Source organism: Doryrhamphus excisus, chromosome 3, assembly GCF_030265055.1.
Source record: "Doryrhamphus excisus isolate RoL2022-K1 chromosome 3, RoL_Dexc_1.0, whole genome shotgun sequence".
Classification (NCBI taxonomy): Eukaryota; Metazoa; Chordata; class Actinopteri; order Syngnathiformes; family Syngnathidae; genus Doryrhamphus; species Doryrhamphus excisus.
Window position 1 is genome coordinate 19,549,942 of NC_080468.1, and position 13,984 is coordinate 19,563,925.

The following is a 13,984-nucleotide window of genomic DNA, read 5'->3' on the forward strand; positions in this document are numbered from 1 at the left end:
ATTTGGATTAAAGTTATTGCTCCAATTAGCGAGGTGCTTCTGTGTAGTTTGGTGAAAGCGATGCTTCCATCACATTACGGAGGATAATATCGAGCCCAATTAAGCTAATTGAATTTCCTTATCCGGAGACATGGGGAAAAAGAGAGAACGTCTTTGATTAGGCTCAAGCTGTTGAAAGTCCTTTAGTAGATGAAAAAACTCCACTAGACGGGAGATTACAGCCAAGTGAAATTAAAAGAAAGTGCGGCAACCACGGGGGAGGATTCGCGCTAATGGCGGACATGTGTCATGTTATTTTGCTTCAGCTGTTCTGGAGTCAGATGTTAACCCCCCCCCTTTCCAATTCTACTGCTGATAACATGGCATCATTAGCGCTATGTTGTCTTTTGCGACGGCGATGATGCATTGCGATGTGACGGCCACGTGCGCCATTACCGGGCGTGTACACACGCTATTTGTCATGTATGTTGCCCAGGAGATAAATAGAATACTCTTGTCGCATCGTTATATCACACAAACTGATTTGTGTCCTGACTGTTTTGCATGCGGGGGGGGGGCTGACACGTGTCTACAATGCACCCGCCAAACGATGACAATTTTAAAAAACACAATAAGATAGCAGAGTGGCACGGTGGTCGAGTGGTTAGACCTCACAGCTAGGAGACCAGGGTTCAATTCTGTGTGGAGTTTGCATGTTCTCCCCGTGCATGCGTGGGTTTTCTCCGGGTATTCCGGTTTCCTCCCACATTCCAAAAACATGCTAGGTTAATTAGCCACTCCAAATTGTCCATAGGTATGAATGTGAGTGTGAATGGTTGTTTGTCTATATGTGCCCTGTGATTGGCTGGCCAGCAGTCCCTGTTTTCTCCGGGTACTCCGGTTTCCTCCCACATTCCAAAAACATATTAAGTTAATTGGCCACTCCAAATTGTCCATAGGGCGGCACAGTGGCCGAGTGGTTAGCGCGCAGACCTCACAGCTAGGAGGACCAGGGTTCGACTCCACCCTCGGTCATCTCTGCGTGGAGTTTGCATGTTCTCCTCGTGCATGCGTGGGTTTTCTCCGGGTACTCCGGTTTCCTCCCACATTCCAAAAACATGCTAGGTTAATTAGCCACTCCAAATTGTCCATAGGTATGAATGTGAGTGTGAATGGTTGTTTGTCTATATGTGCCCTGTGATTGGCTGGCCACCAGTCCAGGGTGTACCCGCCTCTTGCCCCGAAGACAGCTGGGATAGGCTCTAGCACCCCTTGCGACCCTCGTGAGGATATGCGGTAGAAAATGAATGAATTAATGAATATTTTTTATTTTGGAGTCATATCGGGACATGTTTGTATATTTGTATATACACCTTTGGAGTATTAAGCTGCTGTGTGAGGAATTTAGCGCTGCCAGTGAAGTGCTCCGACTTAATTGGCGACTCCAAATTGTCCATAGGTATGAATGTGAGTGTGAATGGTTGTTTGTCTATATGTGCCCTGTGATTGGCTGCCCACCAGTCCAGTGTGTACCCAAGACAGCTGGGATAGGCTCCAGCACCCCTTGTGAGGAAAAAGCGGTAGAAAATGAATGAATGAATAATAATAGCGCCGCCTTGTGGTGTAGTCGTTAATAATAATAATCATAAATAATAATAAATAATAATAATAGCACTAGCAACATTTTCACCCTTTCTGTTTCTGTTGGATTAATTTTCCCAATTAACGGTTAAAAAAAAGACACCAAACTCTCTGTAACACAATAAAACTGTATTACATTTGTGCTTAAAATTATTACAATTACAGTATTTACAAGCGTTGTCCTAAAAATAAACATCTCATGCTGGATGACACGTAAAAAGAAATAATTGTACAGTAGCAAGCAAAAGGAAATATTCTTTTATGTACACCCACATTTTACAAATGATATTTGGACGCGGAGAATCCATGACAGTTTGCAGAGGAAGAAGAGGCGTGATCCAGATGACGAGGCGTTAGCTGTGAGCGATATCGCATCAGTCATGAATTGCATTCAAGTATTCAAAGAATGCAAAATCTTGCACACGTTTAACAAATAAATAATGTACAAACCACCCCCCCCCCCTCCCCGACATAATTTTATACACCTGTACATGTGCTACAACAACTAGCCTGTCTACTTCGACTTCATAAATACACTCCTCATTCAAAAAATGTGTGCTGCATCCCAAATTGAAGACGTCAAATACTACTAAAAGTACATGATCGTGTATTTAAAAGGAATGAAATCACGTAGTCCAGAAAAAAACACAAATATTACACTGTGTATAACTGTAAATGTATCAGAAAATGAAAGAATGCCTCTCTCTCCAAAGAAAGTCAAGCATAGAAAAGCAACAAATAAAGGTTGCCGACCCCTGTCGTAGGCTGAGTGACGAGAGTCTGACTGAATGGTTCTCGTACTCCATCCATCCATTTTCTATGCCGCTTATCCTCGACAGGGTTGCGTGGGTATGCTGGAGCCTATACCAGCTGATTTTGGGTGAGAGGCACTCTGGTCTTGCATGTTTTTCCTGTGCATTCGTGGGTTTTCTCCGGGTATTCCGGTTTCCTCCCACATTTTAAAAACATGCTAGGTTAATTAGCGACTCCAAATTGTCCATAGGTATGAATGTGAGTGTGAATGGTTGTTTGTCTATATGTGCCCTGTGATTGGCTAGCCACCAGTCCAGGGTATACCCCTGCCTCTTGCCTGAAGACAGCTGGGATAGGCTCCAGCATAGCTGCGACACTAGTGAGGATAAGCGGTATAGAAAATGAATGAAATATTTACTAGCTATTTTAAATGTTAAGTTATGTCTTTTGAGGGGAAAAAAAAGGAACCGTTTTATGTTCTGATGAGTAGTCCCGTACTTTGAAAACCCCTGGTCTTGACCATAAAGTTTTTTAATTTTTTTATGGCTAGCTAAAATGTGTTGCAAAATCCATACGCCACCATTAGTTTTATTAGCAATGCTATAATGACAACAATGTAGACCGTCTTAAGTGTGTTCCAATTAAATAATGTTATTTTTATAACATAATGTCGGTCCACCACCTTTATCAAGTTGTGCGGAAAACGGTATTCGATTCTTTGCATAATTCTATTCGGGCACTTTTTTTTTTTTTAATGTTTTGTCAAAGTCACCGCTTTTAAAAAGGACAGTAGTGCCGTAAGACTTTTGCACAGTATTTCTATACGATGGAACTGGGGTGATGCATGTCGACATAAGCGGTTGTCGACATAAACTATAATCTGCTTCTGCTAGAACACGGCAGCGGTGATGATGTTAAGTTACTGATGACTGATTTGACATAGAAATGATCCCTTTGGGTCAACAAAAAATGGTCGACCATGTATGTCGACTTAAGCGGGCACTTTTTTTTTTTTTTTTAAGCAATAAGAACACCACGGTGGACTGGGTGGTCGACGTAAAATGTCAACTTAAACGAGTTCCGCTGCATCAGTTTCATCGTCTTGTGTTAAAAAACAGAAATCAGCATAGAAAAAAGATTTTGCGACGGATTCTGAAAATCAAACTGAGACCGCATGATTGAAAAAAAAACACTCAACACACACACACACACACACACACAGGCATTAAATTAATTATTATTTGATACACCAACATCAGTTAAAAAGGCGTCTTTCCCAAACAGTTCCACCTCTGCGTGTTCTAGATTCAAGTCCCCGGACTATGCGGTCCGTGTCATATGACCGTATAAATATCCGTCCGGCAAATTGCTTTTGGTTGTTCTGAGGCCGGCGTTTTGTTTGCCAAAGGGAAAGCGGCAGCATTCGTCAGTCACCAACAAAAAAAAAACCAAAACATCATTTTCTTCCATATGCGGAGCCAGATTCCGGGGGCCTGCGATCCTGCAGTGTCTATGGCTATTCTGTACAGTCAAGTACCCCCCCACCCAAGGAAGGCTTCATTATGTACACGCGGGGGACAGGAGCTGGATAGTGCTTTTTGTTGTGTGATTGCAAGCTCTCCATCAGTCTTCCATCAGGCTCCTGTCTCCGTCCTCCTTTCCGTCCTGGCGAGGGTCAGCGAACCTGGGGAGCGTAGCCCTCCTTCATTAGCCCCTCTTCGTAGTCCGTCTGGCACAGGATCATGTTGTTCTTCAGGAAAAACTTGTCTCCCACACAAAACCTGAGAAGAGAGACAGTCAATCAGCATCAATTAGTACATTCACACGAAATGCAATACAATATTTTAAAGTACTTTTTTGTGGAAAACACCAAAACTCCTGATGGGGGTGTCAATCCCTTTTTTAATAACAGTCGTCTCTTATTTATTGCAGTTAATTGCTTCCAGACACAACAGTGATAAGCGAGTATTAGCATGCAAATGGGAATGTTCTTCATTTCCAAATAACTTCACCATTGACTGGAATATGGTGGGACGGCACGGTGGCCGAGTGGTTAGCGCGCAGACCTCACAGCTAGGAGACCAGGGTTCAATTCTGTGTGGAGTTTGCATGTTCTCCCCGTGCATGCGTGGGTTTTCTCCGGGTACTCCGGTTTCCTCCCACATTCCAAAAACATGCTAGGTTAATTAGCCACTCCAAATTGTCCATAGGTATGAATGTGAGTGTGAATGGTTGTTTGTCTATATGTGCCCTGTGATTGGCTGACCACCAGTCCAGGGTGTAACCCGCCTCTCGCCCCAAGACAGCTGGGATAGGCTCCAGCACCCCCGTGACCCTCGTGAGGATAAGCGGTAGAAAATGGATGGATAGATCTCTTCACAAAAAGCTGATTTTCTTCCTTTTCTTTTCCTTCTGAAACGTGGAAATGTTCTACTGCTGATTAGTAAAGAACAGAAAAAGGTAGAAACAAACATTTATGTTTGTATCGTGTTTCGTGTATCTGGCCCGAAGACAGCTGGGATAGGCTCCAGCACCCCCGTGACCCTCGTGAGGATAAGCGGTAGAAAATGGATGGATAGATCTCTTCACAAAAAGCTGATTTTCTTCCTTTTCTTCCTTTTCTTTTCCTTCTGAAAGGTGTTGATGTTCTACTGCTGATTAGTAAAGAACAGAAAAAGGTAGAAACAAACATTTTTGTTAGAAACATTTTTGTTTCTACCTTTTTCATTTTTGTTAGAAACATTTTTGTTTCTACCTTTTTCTGTTCTTTACTAATCAGCAGTAGAACATCAACACCTTTCAGAAGGAAAAGAAAAGGAAGAAAAGGAAGAAAATCAGCTTTTTGTGAAGAGATCTATCCATCCATTTTCTACCGCTTATCCTCACGAGGGTCACGGGGGTGCTGGAGCCTATCCCAGCTGTCTTGGGGCCAGATACACGAAACACGATACAAACAAAAATGTTTGTTTCTACCTTTTTCTGTTCTTTACTAATCAGCAGTAGAACATCAGCACCTTTCAGAAGGAAAAGAAAAGGAAGAAAAGGAAGAAAATCAGACAATCGGAAGACGACGGACTTCTTCTGTGGTTTTGGTCAGCGTGTCTGTTCCCAGCACCCAATATAGGTGTGTCTCAACGATTACATAATCTTCACCCAGTAATATGTTCCCTCGTGGATGTGACTATTTCCACCCGCCCAAAAAAACAAAACAAAACAACACCCAGGAGTGTTCCTGTGTGGACAAGGCCATAAGCTGTGCTTATTTTTCCCCTTTTCAGTGGGAGATTCAGTGAGCGGAGATTATGTTGAACGAGAGGCAACTCTCACTCAACTATCGTCTTGAGTGTCACTTATGTCACTTGAGGAAGGACAAGGTCAGCAAACATTGCCGCTCGTGTTTACCAGAAGTGGGGGTGGCCTCTGTTGGACTTGACGATGAATACAGAACTCATAGCTGGAACCTGAATGAGGAGCTTGTTTGGTACACGGCATTTATTTCAGGGCTGGAGGGCAGATTGAACGCACGATTTGTTCCATCCGTGCGGGACCAATTAACACATTGACCAGAAAAGGTGAAAAGAGTGTGTTTTGGGAACGAAGTAAAGTTAGGGAATCTGAATATTGATAACGATACTAAGGATAGTAGTAATAGTAGTAGTAGTAGTGTGATGAGATTGGTGTTTTTCAGTTGTTTTGGTTTTTGTGGCGTTGGGGGGGGCACAAAGCCAAAGGATTTGATGTTCCTCATTAAAAGTCAGTGTACTATCTGAATGTCAACTTGTCCATAATTACAAATGCTATTATTTTATGATTGTGCTTTTACATTGTCCACTCCTGCAATGAGCTTTTCTGTCATGGAATTGTTTCTCCCCTTTTCGCCTCTCCTCCCTTATTTCCTTTCTGCCTTGCCGCTTATTTCACGCAGACAAATTGTTTCTGCTCGGCCAAATGTCAACAGCATACGTGACATCTGTGCACCGGTTTTGATGAGGACATTACACTAGTGCCCGTCACCGCCTTGGTTATTAACGGACATTTTTCTATAAATGGTTTTTATTAGAAAACTCTTATGAGTACCACCGGTGGTACATAACTTCATCTAGCGATGCACAGAAACAGTAGACATATAAGACATGCGCTGTACTGTATATATTGCACAAAAAACATTTTTTGTGTTGGTGTCAAATGCTATAAAATGAGAACCAAGTGTGTTTTTAAGACATGTCAAAATACACACAGCAGCCATTGGTAGTCGTGCATGACTTTCCTGCATCAACCTTTCAGAAGTGTTGGAACAGGGATGAGGTTTAAGATTAGGGTCCGTGGTAAACTCAAGGTTAGGGATAGGGCGGCCTGGGGGCCGTTTATGGTCCATAACTTTTATTGGCTTTGTCATATTGTAAAAAAATAACATTAGCTATTACACTAATTTGCTTTGTAAACTATAACCTGGTGTTGTGTATAAAAATAAAAAGTTTGTAGCACCCGGAGAAAACCCACGCAAACACGGGGAGAACATTCTCCACACACATGGAACACACTTCTGAATAAGACCACAAGAGAAAAATATCTTACTTACAGTATGCAACTGGAATTGCATGGGTGACTACATCTTCCTTAATCACACACACAAGCATTGCAATTTGTTGAAGATTTAGTAGCAATATGTGTAGAGGCTGACATCCCTTTAAGAAAGTTAGCCAATTTGTTGCCAATAAATAAATGAGCTGTATTTCATTATATAATATAAGTTCTGTAGCTTTTTATACATTGTATATCGTCATAACGTGACACATTCCAAAAATATCATAGTATATGCTTAGGTCCATATCGCCCAACCTTACTAATGAGCAAGTATAAAGGAGTCTCATCACATCATTAATACAATTATATGCCCAGCTGTATTCATATTATGATGCGTGGTCATATAGATGATTACTGTGCATGCAGTCATCGTCCTCTGACGCTTTCTTCATCTCTTCCTTTGCTTTCTTCCCTTTCTTTACCGAGAGGTGAGTGTGACTAATGAGTCTTTGGAGACCTCTTGTTGTAAGGGAGGAAGAGGGGAAAAAAAAAAAACATGGCTTCCACACGATGCACTGAGATGCCAGCGATATGCCCCGGAGGCGCGTGTTAACTAGAGTAGTCGCTTTCCACTCAAATGAGGCAACAGTGAGATTGTCAAAGAGAGGAAAATGGTCTAAGACGCGCCGCATGCAGTTAGCGTTCCCATTCGCACAAGTTCACAAACGTTGACTTTATATGAAGGTGATGCTTGAACGTATGCATATTTCTCTAAGCCTTGCCTTCCCAAAACAAGCAGCATCCCATCAGACAGTACATGTCTGGGAATTCACCTTGTTACTTCCGTCTGCATGCAGTATCTGCCCGTGCCGGAACGATCCCTTCAGCTTTGGATCCTGGTTCCTTCCCACCCAAGACGACCTTGGTGTTAGTATTGTGATTCTAAAACAGGGGTGGGCAAACTTTTTGACTCGCGGGCCGCATTAATTTAACAAAATTGACGGGGGGGATTATGTAGTATTTTACACGTAACAGTCCATTTTTACACCTATATTTTTACACATATTTTACATGTAAAAGTGTCATGCAATCTGCTATATGTGCACTTAGAAATCATTTATTTGATGTAAAGTGTGTTTTTCAATGTATTATTATTATTATTATTATTATTATTGTTATTTTTATTTGAATTATTATTATTATTATTAGTTATAGTAATGTTATTATATTATTATTATTATTTTGTTATAATAATAGTATTACTACCATTATTATATTAATATTATTAACAACAATATTAATATAATAGTAGTATTATTATCATTATTTGTATTACTATTATTGTGCTTGTGCTCCTTTTTCCAGGAGTATTTTGTAATATTACTACCATTATTATATTAATATTATTAACAACAATGTTAATATAATAGTAGTATTATTATCATTATTGACAACATTATTATTATTATTATTATTATTATTATTATTATTATTATTATTATTATTATTATTATTATTATTATTATTATTATTATTATTATTATTATTATGTGCTTGTGTCCCTTTTTACAGGAGCATTTTGTAACAGACCACATCAAATAACAAAATTGATAAAGCAGCTACCTCAACCGTCAAAAAATTGTCCCAAGCCACGATGCCAGGTTGTATGTTGAGTTCAAATGAAATATTTGGAAAAAACAGGCGGGCCATATTGAAACACTTGGCGGGCCGGATGTGGCCCCCGGGCCGTAGTTTGCCCACCCCTGTTCTAGAACACGGGCATCTATTTCTGGTCTATCCAGGTCGTACTGTTCTGGTTGGCATATTGTTTTAAACCCCCTTTATTTACATCCTCAAAGTGAAAGTGAAGGTTGAGCAAAGCATCTCCAGAGAGGAAAAATAAATGTCACCTTTAAACAATGAAAAATGATGTCACGTTTACTGTTATGTCAGTTCTGCCATTATTTTACAGCTCCTAACCTGCATAGATTGAAAAATGCTATTTTGTTATTTTCCACCACTGAATTTATTATTTTGAACCCTAGTGAGGATAAGCGGCATAGAAAATAGATACATGGACTTTATTTTGATTATTATGAAAAATTATATGTAATAAAAGGCAAAGTATTTATTATTTTGTTGATATCGCGATATTGTCTTATACTGTTGTATTCATTCATTCATTTTCTACCGCTTATCCTCACGAGGGGTGCTGGAGCCTATCCCAGCTGTTTTGGGGGGGGGGGGGGGCGAGAGGGCACATATGAAGAGCTTGCAACCAAAAGGCGCTAAATCCATCCAGAAAATCAATGATTTTTAATTACGCACATATCAATCTATTTGGTCATCAAGTCTATATTGCAAATGAAAGAGCTATCAATATAGGTCATAAAAATGCATGCTATAAAAATCCTGCACACACCATGTATTTTATATATTTTTTTAAATTAATTTTTTTTTCGGATTTAGCGCCTTTTGGCTGAAATAAATTTGAAGTCACCTTTAACTTCTTCAATGGCATTGTTGTAAAAGAATGTAAGGTGCTTTAATGTTCTATGCTAATAAAATAATTACAACACAGAAGCCATTCTCAACATACAATCCGAAATCTGAAATGGAAATAGCATAAATTTCACATCACTTTTTTTCATATTTTTAAAAATGATTTCAAGACCAAAATATGTGATTTGGATACACATGACAGAGGTCTATTAAACTCATGAAAAACATGCAACTTAGTGAAAATTGGATTTAGCGCCTTTTGGTTGCAAGCTCTTCATATAGACAAACAACCATTCACACTCACATTCATACCTATGGACAATTTGGAGTGGCTAATTAACCTAGCATGTTTTTGGAATGTGGGAGGAAACCGGAGTACCCGGAGAAAACATGCAAACTCCACACAGAGATGGCCGAGGGTGGAATTGAACCCTGGTCTCCTAGCTGTGAGGTCTGCGCGCTAACCACTCGACCGCCGTGCCGCCACATACTACAATGATCTGCTAATATTAAGTTGTATAAATAGTCTATACGTATGTGCCCTGTGATTGGCTGATTGGCCACCAGTCCAGGGTGTACCCCGCTTCTCGCCCCCAAGACAGCTGGGATAGGCTCCAGCACCCCCGCGACCCTCGTGAGGATAAGCGGTAGAAAAATCAGAACATGCAAACAACATGCAGAACATGCAAACTCCACACAGAGATGGACGAGGGTGGAATTGAATGCTGGTCTCCTAGGTGTGAGGTCTGCGCGCTAACCACTCGACCACCGTGCCGCCTGTTGTATTCAAATATATTGTTAAATTGTTCACAAATGCATTTGTTGATAGTTTTATTTCATATTTTGGGCCTAAAATCATTGAACAATAAACAATTTAAGGTTAGTTATTTAGAAAAGTTCAAGTATTACTACTTAAATCCAAGCAGTAAATCCACATTACAAGTTTGTAGACAAAGTCACGTATGTGTTTTACACACGGTGATTTTCCCGTCCAATAGATGAAGATAAGGAAGCGTGATCGTGTTTCCCAGTGGTCTTCCTGGCCAGGCTCCTAGTTCTCAACAGCAATCATACATAAAGTGACAACTATGTCCCTTATTGCCTATTAGGCCCTTGTCTAACAAGCCTGACTCATGACATACACGGCACCCGTGGCAGAGCTTTGCTGCGCTCAACCCAATTGGCGTCATTCTCTCCTTCCAAGGCTCAAGTACGCCGAGCCTCCCCCTGCTTATCAGCACTGACCTTCTCCTGCACTGTCACCCATCCTGCTCCTCTGCGCTCTAACCTTCCTCCAGCCTCCCCAAGACTGTGGCCTCCAGCTCATCAGGGGGAAATTGGGCCAGCGCCGGCTAGATGATGAGGCCGGACGACAGCTTCATCGATTAGCTGTCCCCCACGGCTGATCTGTGGCTAACTGCTTGCCGGATGGAGGCTCATATCTCCTTCCTTATTCCCGACACCTCTTTTCGGAAGCCGCTTCTTTTCCCTGCTTCCTCTCTCAGGCCTGGAGAATAACAGGTCGAGCTATCGGGAAGGTCACAATGGTGGATTTATGTTGGCTTTAACAGAGTAAGGCCGCATTGGGCGCAGACACCAGGAATCAGGTCTGATGTAGGATTCTGTATTTTCACTGATGGACCGCAGACAAGGGACGCTCGCTCACTTTAGCGTCACAGTGTTTCAAAGTCATGCACGGCGCCAAAGAGTGGGAGAGAAAAATAAACAGAGAGGCCTTCATGGTGATAGAGGGGAACCCGTTTAAGTCGACATCCCTCAGAGTGGCTGACTAGACCAGGGGTGGGCAAACTTTTTGACTCGCGGGCCGCATTGATTTAACAAAATTGACGGGGGGGGCCAGACTCTGTAGTATTTTACAAATAACAGTCCATTTTTACAAGTAAAAGTGTCATGCAATCTGCTATACGTGCACTTTGAGATCATTTATTTGATTACATTTATTATTATTATTATTAGGTTAGCGCGCAGACCTCACAGCGAGGCGACCAGGGTTCAATTCCACCCTCGGCCATCTCTGTGTGGAGTTTGCGTGTTCTCCCCGTGCATGCGTGGGTTTTCTCCGGGTACTCCGGTTTCCTCCTACATTCCAAAAACATGCTAGGTTAATTAGCAACTCCAAATTGTCCATAGGTATGAATGTGAGTGTGAATGGTTGTTTGTCTACATGTGCCCTGTGATTGGCTGGTGACTCCTGGTTGTACCCCGCCTCTCGCCCATAGACAGCTGGGATAGGCTCCAGCATCCCCCGCGACCCTCGTGAGGAAAAAGCGGTAGAAAATGAATGAATGAATGAATTATTTTATTATTATTATTTTTATTATTATGTGTTTGTGTCCCTTTTTTCAGAAGCATTTTGTAAACAGCTGTCCTCGGGCGAGAGGCGGGGTACACCCTGGACTGGTCGCTAGCCAATCACAGGGCACATATAGACAAACAATCATTTTTGGAGCCCAGTGAGGATAAGTGGTAGAAAATGAATGAATGAATGAATGAATGAATTTTGTAAACAAAAGACCACATCAAATAACGACATTGATAAAACAGCCACTTCCACCATCAAAAGGTTGGCTCAAGCCGTGATGCCAGCTTGTATGTTGAGTTTAAATGAAATACTTTGGAAAGAACAGGCGGGCCGTATTCAAACACTTGGCGGGCCGGATGTGGCCCCCGGGCCGTAGTTTGCCCATCCTTGGACTAGACGGTGACTAGTAGTTGTGTTGCGTTTGTCGTTGAAGTCATGACCCCTTTGGGTCTGAAATTTTCTCGACAAAAATGGTCAACCATGCACCTGCATGGCGACGTTGACTTGGGACAGGACTTGACAAGCTCGTCGACTTAAACGTGTTCCACTACACATGCATCGCTGTCAACTTGAACGGTAGTGACAAATAACAAAGGTTATAATTGCTGGGTGCGCCTATTCCGTGGCCTATCATTAAAGCTTTGCCCTTAATAGCAGACCAATGACTATTAGAGTCTTACAGTGACGGAATCAGAATAATCAGCGGCTTGGAGTTCTCTTGCATGGTTTGAGTGCACCCACAAAGAAACCATGGCTTGATAAATGAGAGACTATAGCAGCGGAAAAGGAGGGGGGGGGGCTCAGGCGACGTGTTCATATACGTGATTGTAGCAATTCAACCTTCAAACACCAATTTGTGCCGAGGCTGACCCGAAGGAGTGGCAGATAATTACACGGCGTGACCCCGGTCGACCCGCCGATCGCCTGCTCTGTTTATCAGATTTCACATTTTTTTTGACGACGTTCCACAGAGAAATCTCAGGGCCATTTGCGAGATGGATTAGATTGCTTTATTGAAGGGCCTGTCGGGGGGGGAAGCGGGTCAATGGGGAGGTGGATGGTTGGGAGGGTCGGGGGTGGCTTTTGTGTTTGTTTGAGGCGAGGAAATGAGAAGGGGACAGAGCTGGTGCGGAGGAACAAGGCAGGAAGCGAGATCGGCATGCCAGACAAAGCACAGCGGAGCCCATCGAAAATCAGACAGATAAACTATTCAGGAAAAGTGAGATCTCAAGAGAGCTGAGATCAATTTGCTGAAGGTCAGTCTATTAATCACAATATAAATATTGATCATTATACTTCAACTAAAACTGTTAACCTCCAAGAAGGAGTGTCAGGGACAGACTGAAGTGGTAACAAAAATCCACAGTGCATTACAGAACCCACTCCAAATGCTCTGAATTATATGTTGATATTACTTGAATGGTCTCTCAGAAAAACGGTTAATGCTGTTGACAATTGGATGGTCTTATTTCTGTAGCGTTACAACTTCATTGCTTCCCGTTGCAATTGTATTCTCTTTGTGATATTGCAACTTCATTCTCATACAGTCGCTTCGTGTACTCAGTCTCTAAGACAAACTTACACACTTTGGAGATATTTGTGCGTCGTCCGTACGGCCAATGTGTGTCTTAGGTCATGTTTGGCTTACAATCCCATGCGTCTTATATATATATATATATACTGTATGTCCAAATCTTGTTTTTTTCTCTCTAAATTTAGTGGGTGCAGTTTAAACACTGTAGATCTTATACACTGAAAACAATGGTATTTAGTTATATGTATTTACTGAATAACGTAGATACCAATAGTATTAAGTTTACTATTACGTGTTACACACCTCAAGCGAACAAAAATAATTGACAGGGGCGGATGTGGCATCAGAGTACCGGGTGTTTTACCGATGTGCCGATCAATAATGGGCCCATTGATGGACGTTTTTATGGTAATGGTAATGGTTTTATTTCATTTGAACATGCATCAGATTCCAATTGAGTGCATCCCATAATCAGTTCCCAGTTCCACATGTCCAAAAGGAGTAGGAAGAAGTAAAGCTTATTAAATCCTACCCCTCCAGCTGGTACTTTTACAATCGGTAACTGTTACATTTGTTCACTTCCTGCTTTCCAGAATATAATTTGAGTTTTTATTTTATTTTTTTATTATTTTTTTTTAAATGGTTTTGTTTCATTTGAACATGCATCAGATTCCAATTGAGTGCATCCCATAATCAGTTCCCAGTTCCACATGTCCAAAAGGAGTAGG

At 41.6% G+C, this 13,984-nt stretch overlaps 2 protein-coding genes across 6 annotated transcripts in view; one reads left to right on the forward strand and one right to left on the reverse strand.

Annotated features, from left to right (window-relative positions):
- arhgef39 (Rho guanine nucleotide exchange factor (GEF) 39) overlaps positions 1 to 13,984 on the forward strand; it is a 251,257-nt gene that overhangs the window by 38,778 nt on the left and 198,495 nt on the right. The gene's annotated exons all lie outside the window — the stretch shown is intronic.
- lmo3 (LIM domain only 3) overlaps positions 1,735 to 13,984 on the reverse strand; it is a 59,096-nt gene continuing 46,846 nt past the window's right edge. For all 3 annotated transcript variants that reach the window (XM_058069029.1, XM_058069030.1, XM_058069028.1), the window contains one exon: positions 1,735 to 4,154. In XM_058069029.1, the coding sequence (XP_057925012.1) occupies positions 4,049 to 4,154 (106 nt within the window). In that variant the 3' untranslated portion in view covers positions 1,735 to 4,048. The remainder of the gene's footprint in view (positions 4,155 to 13,984) is intronic.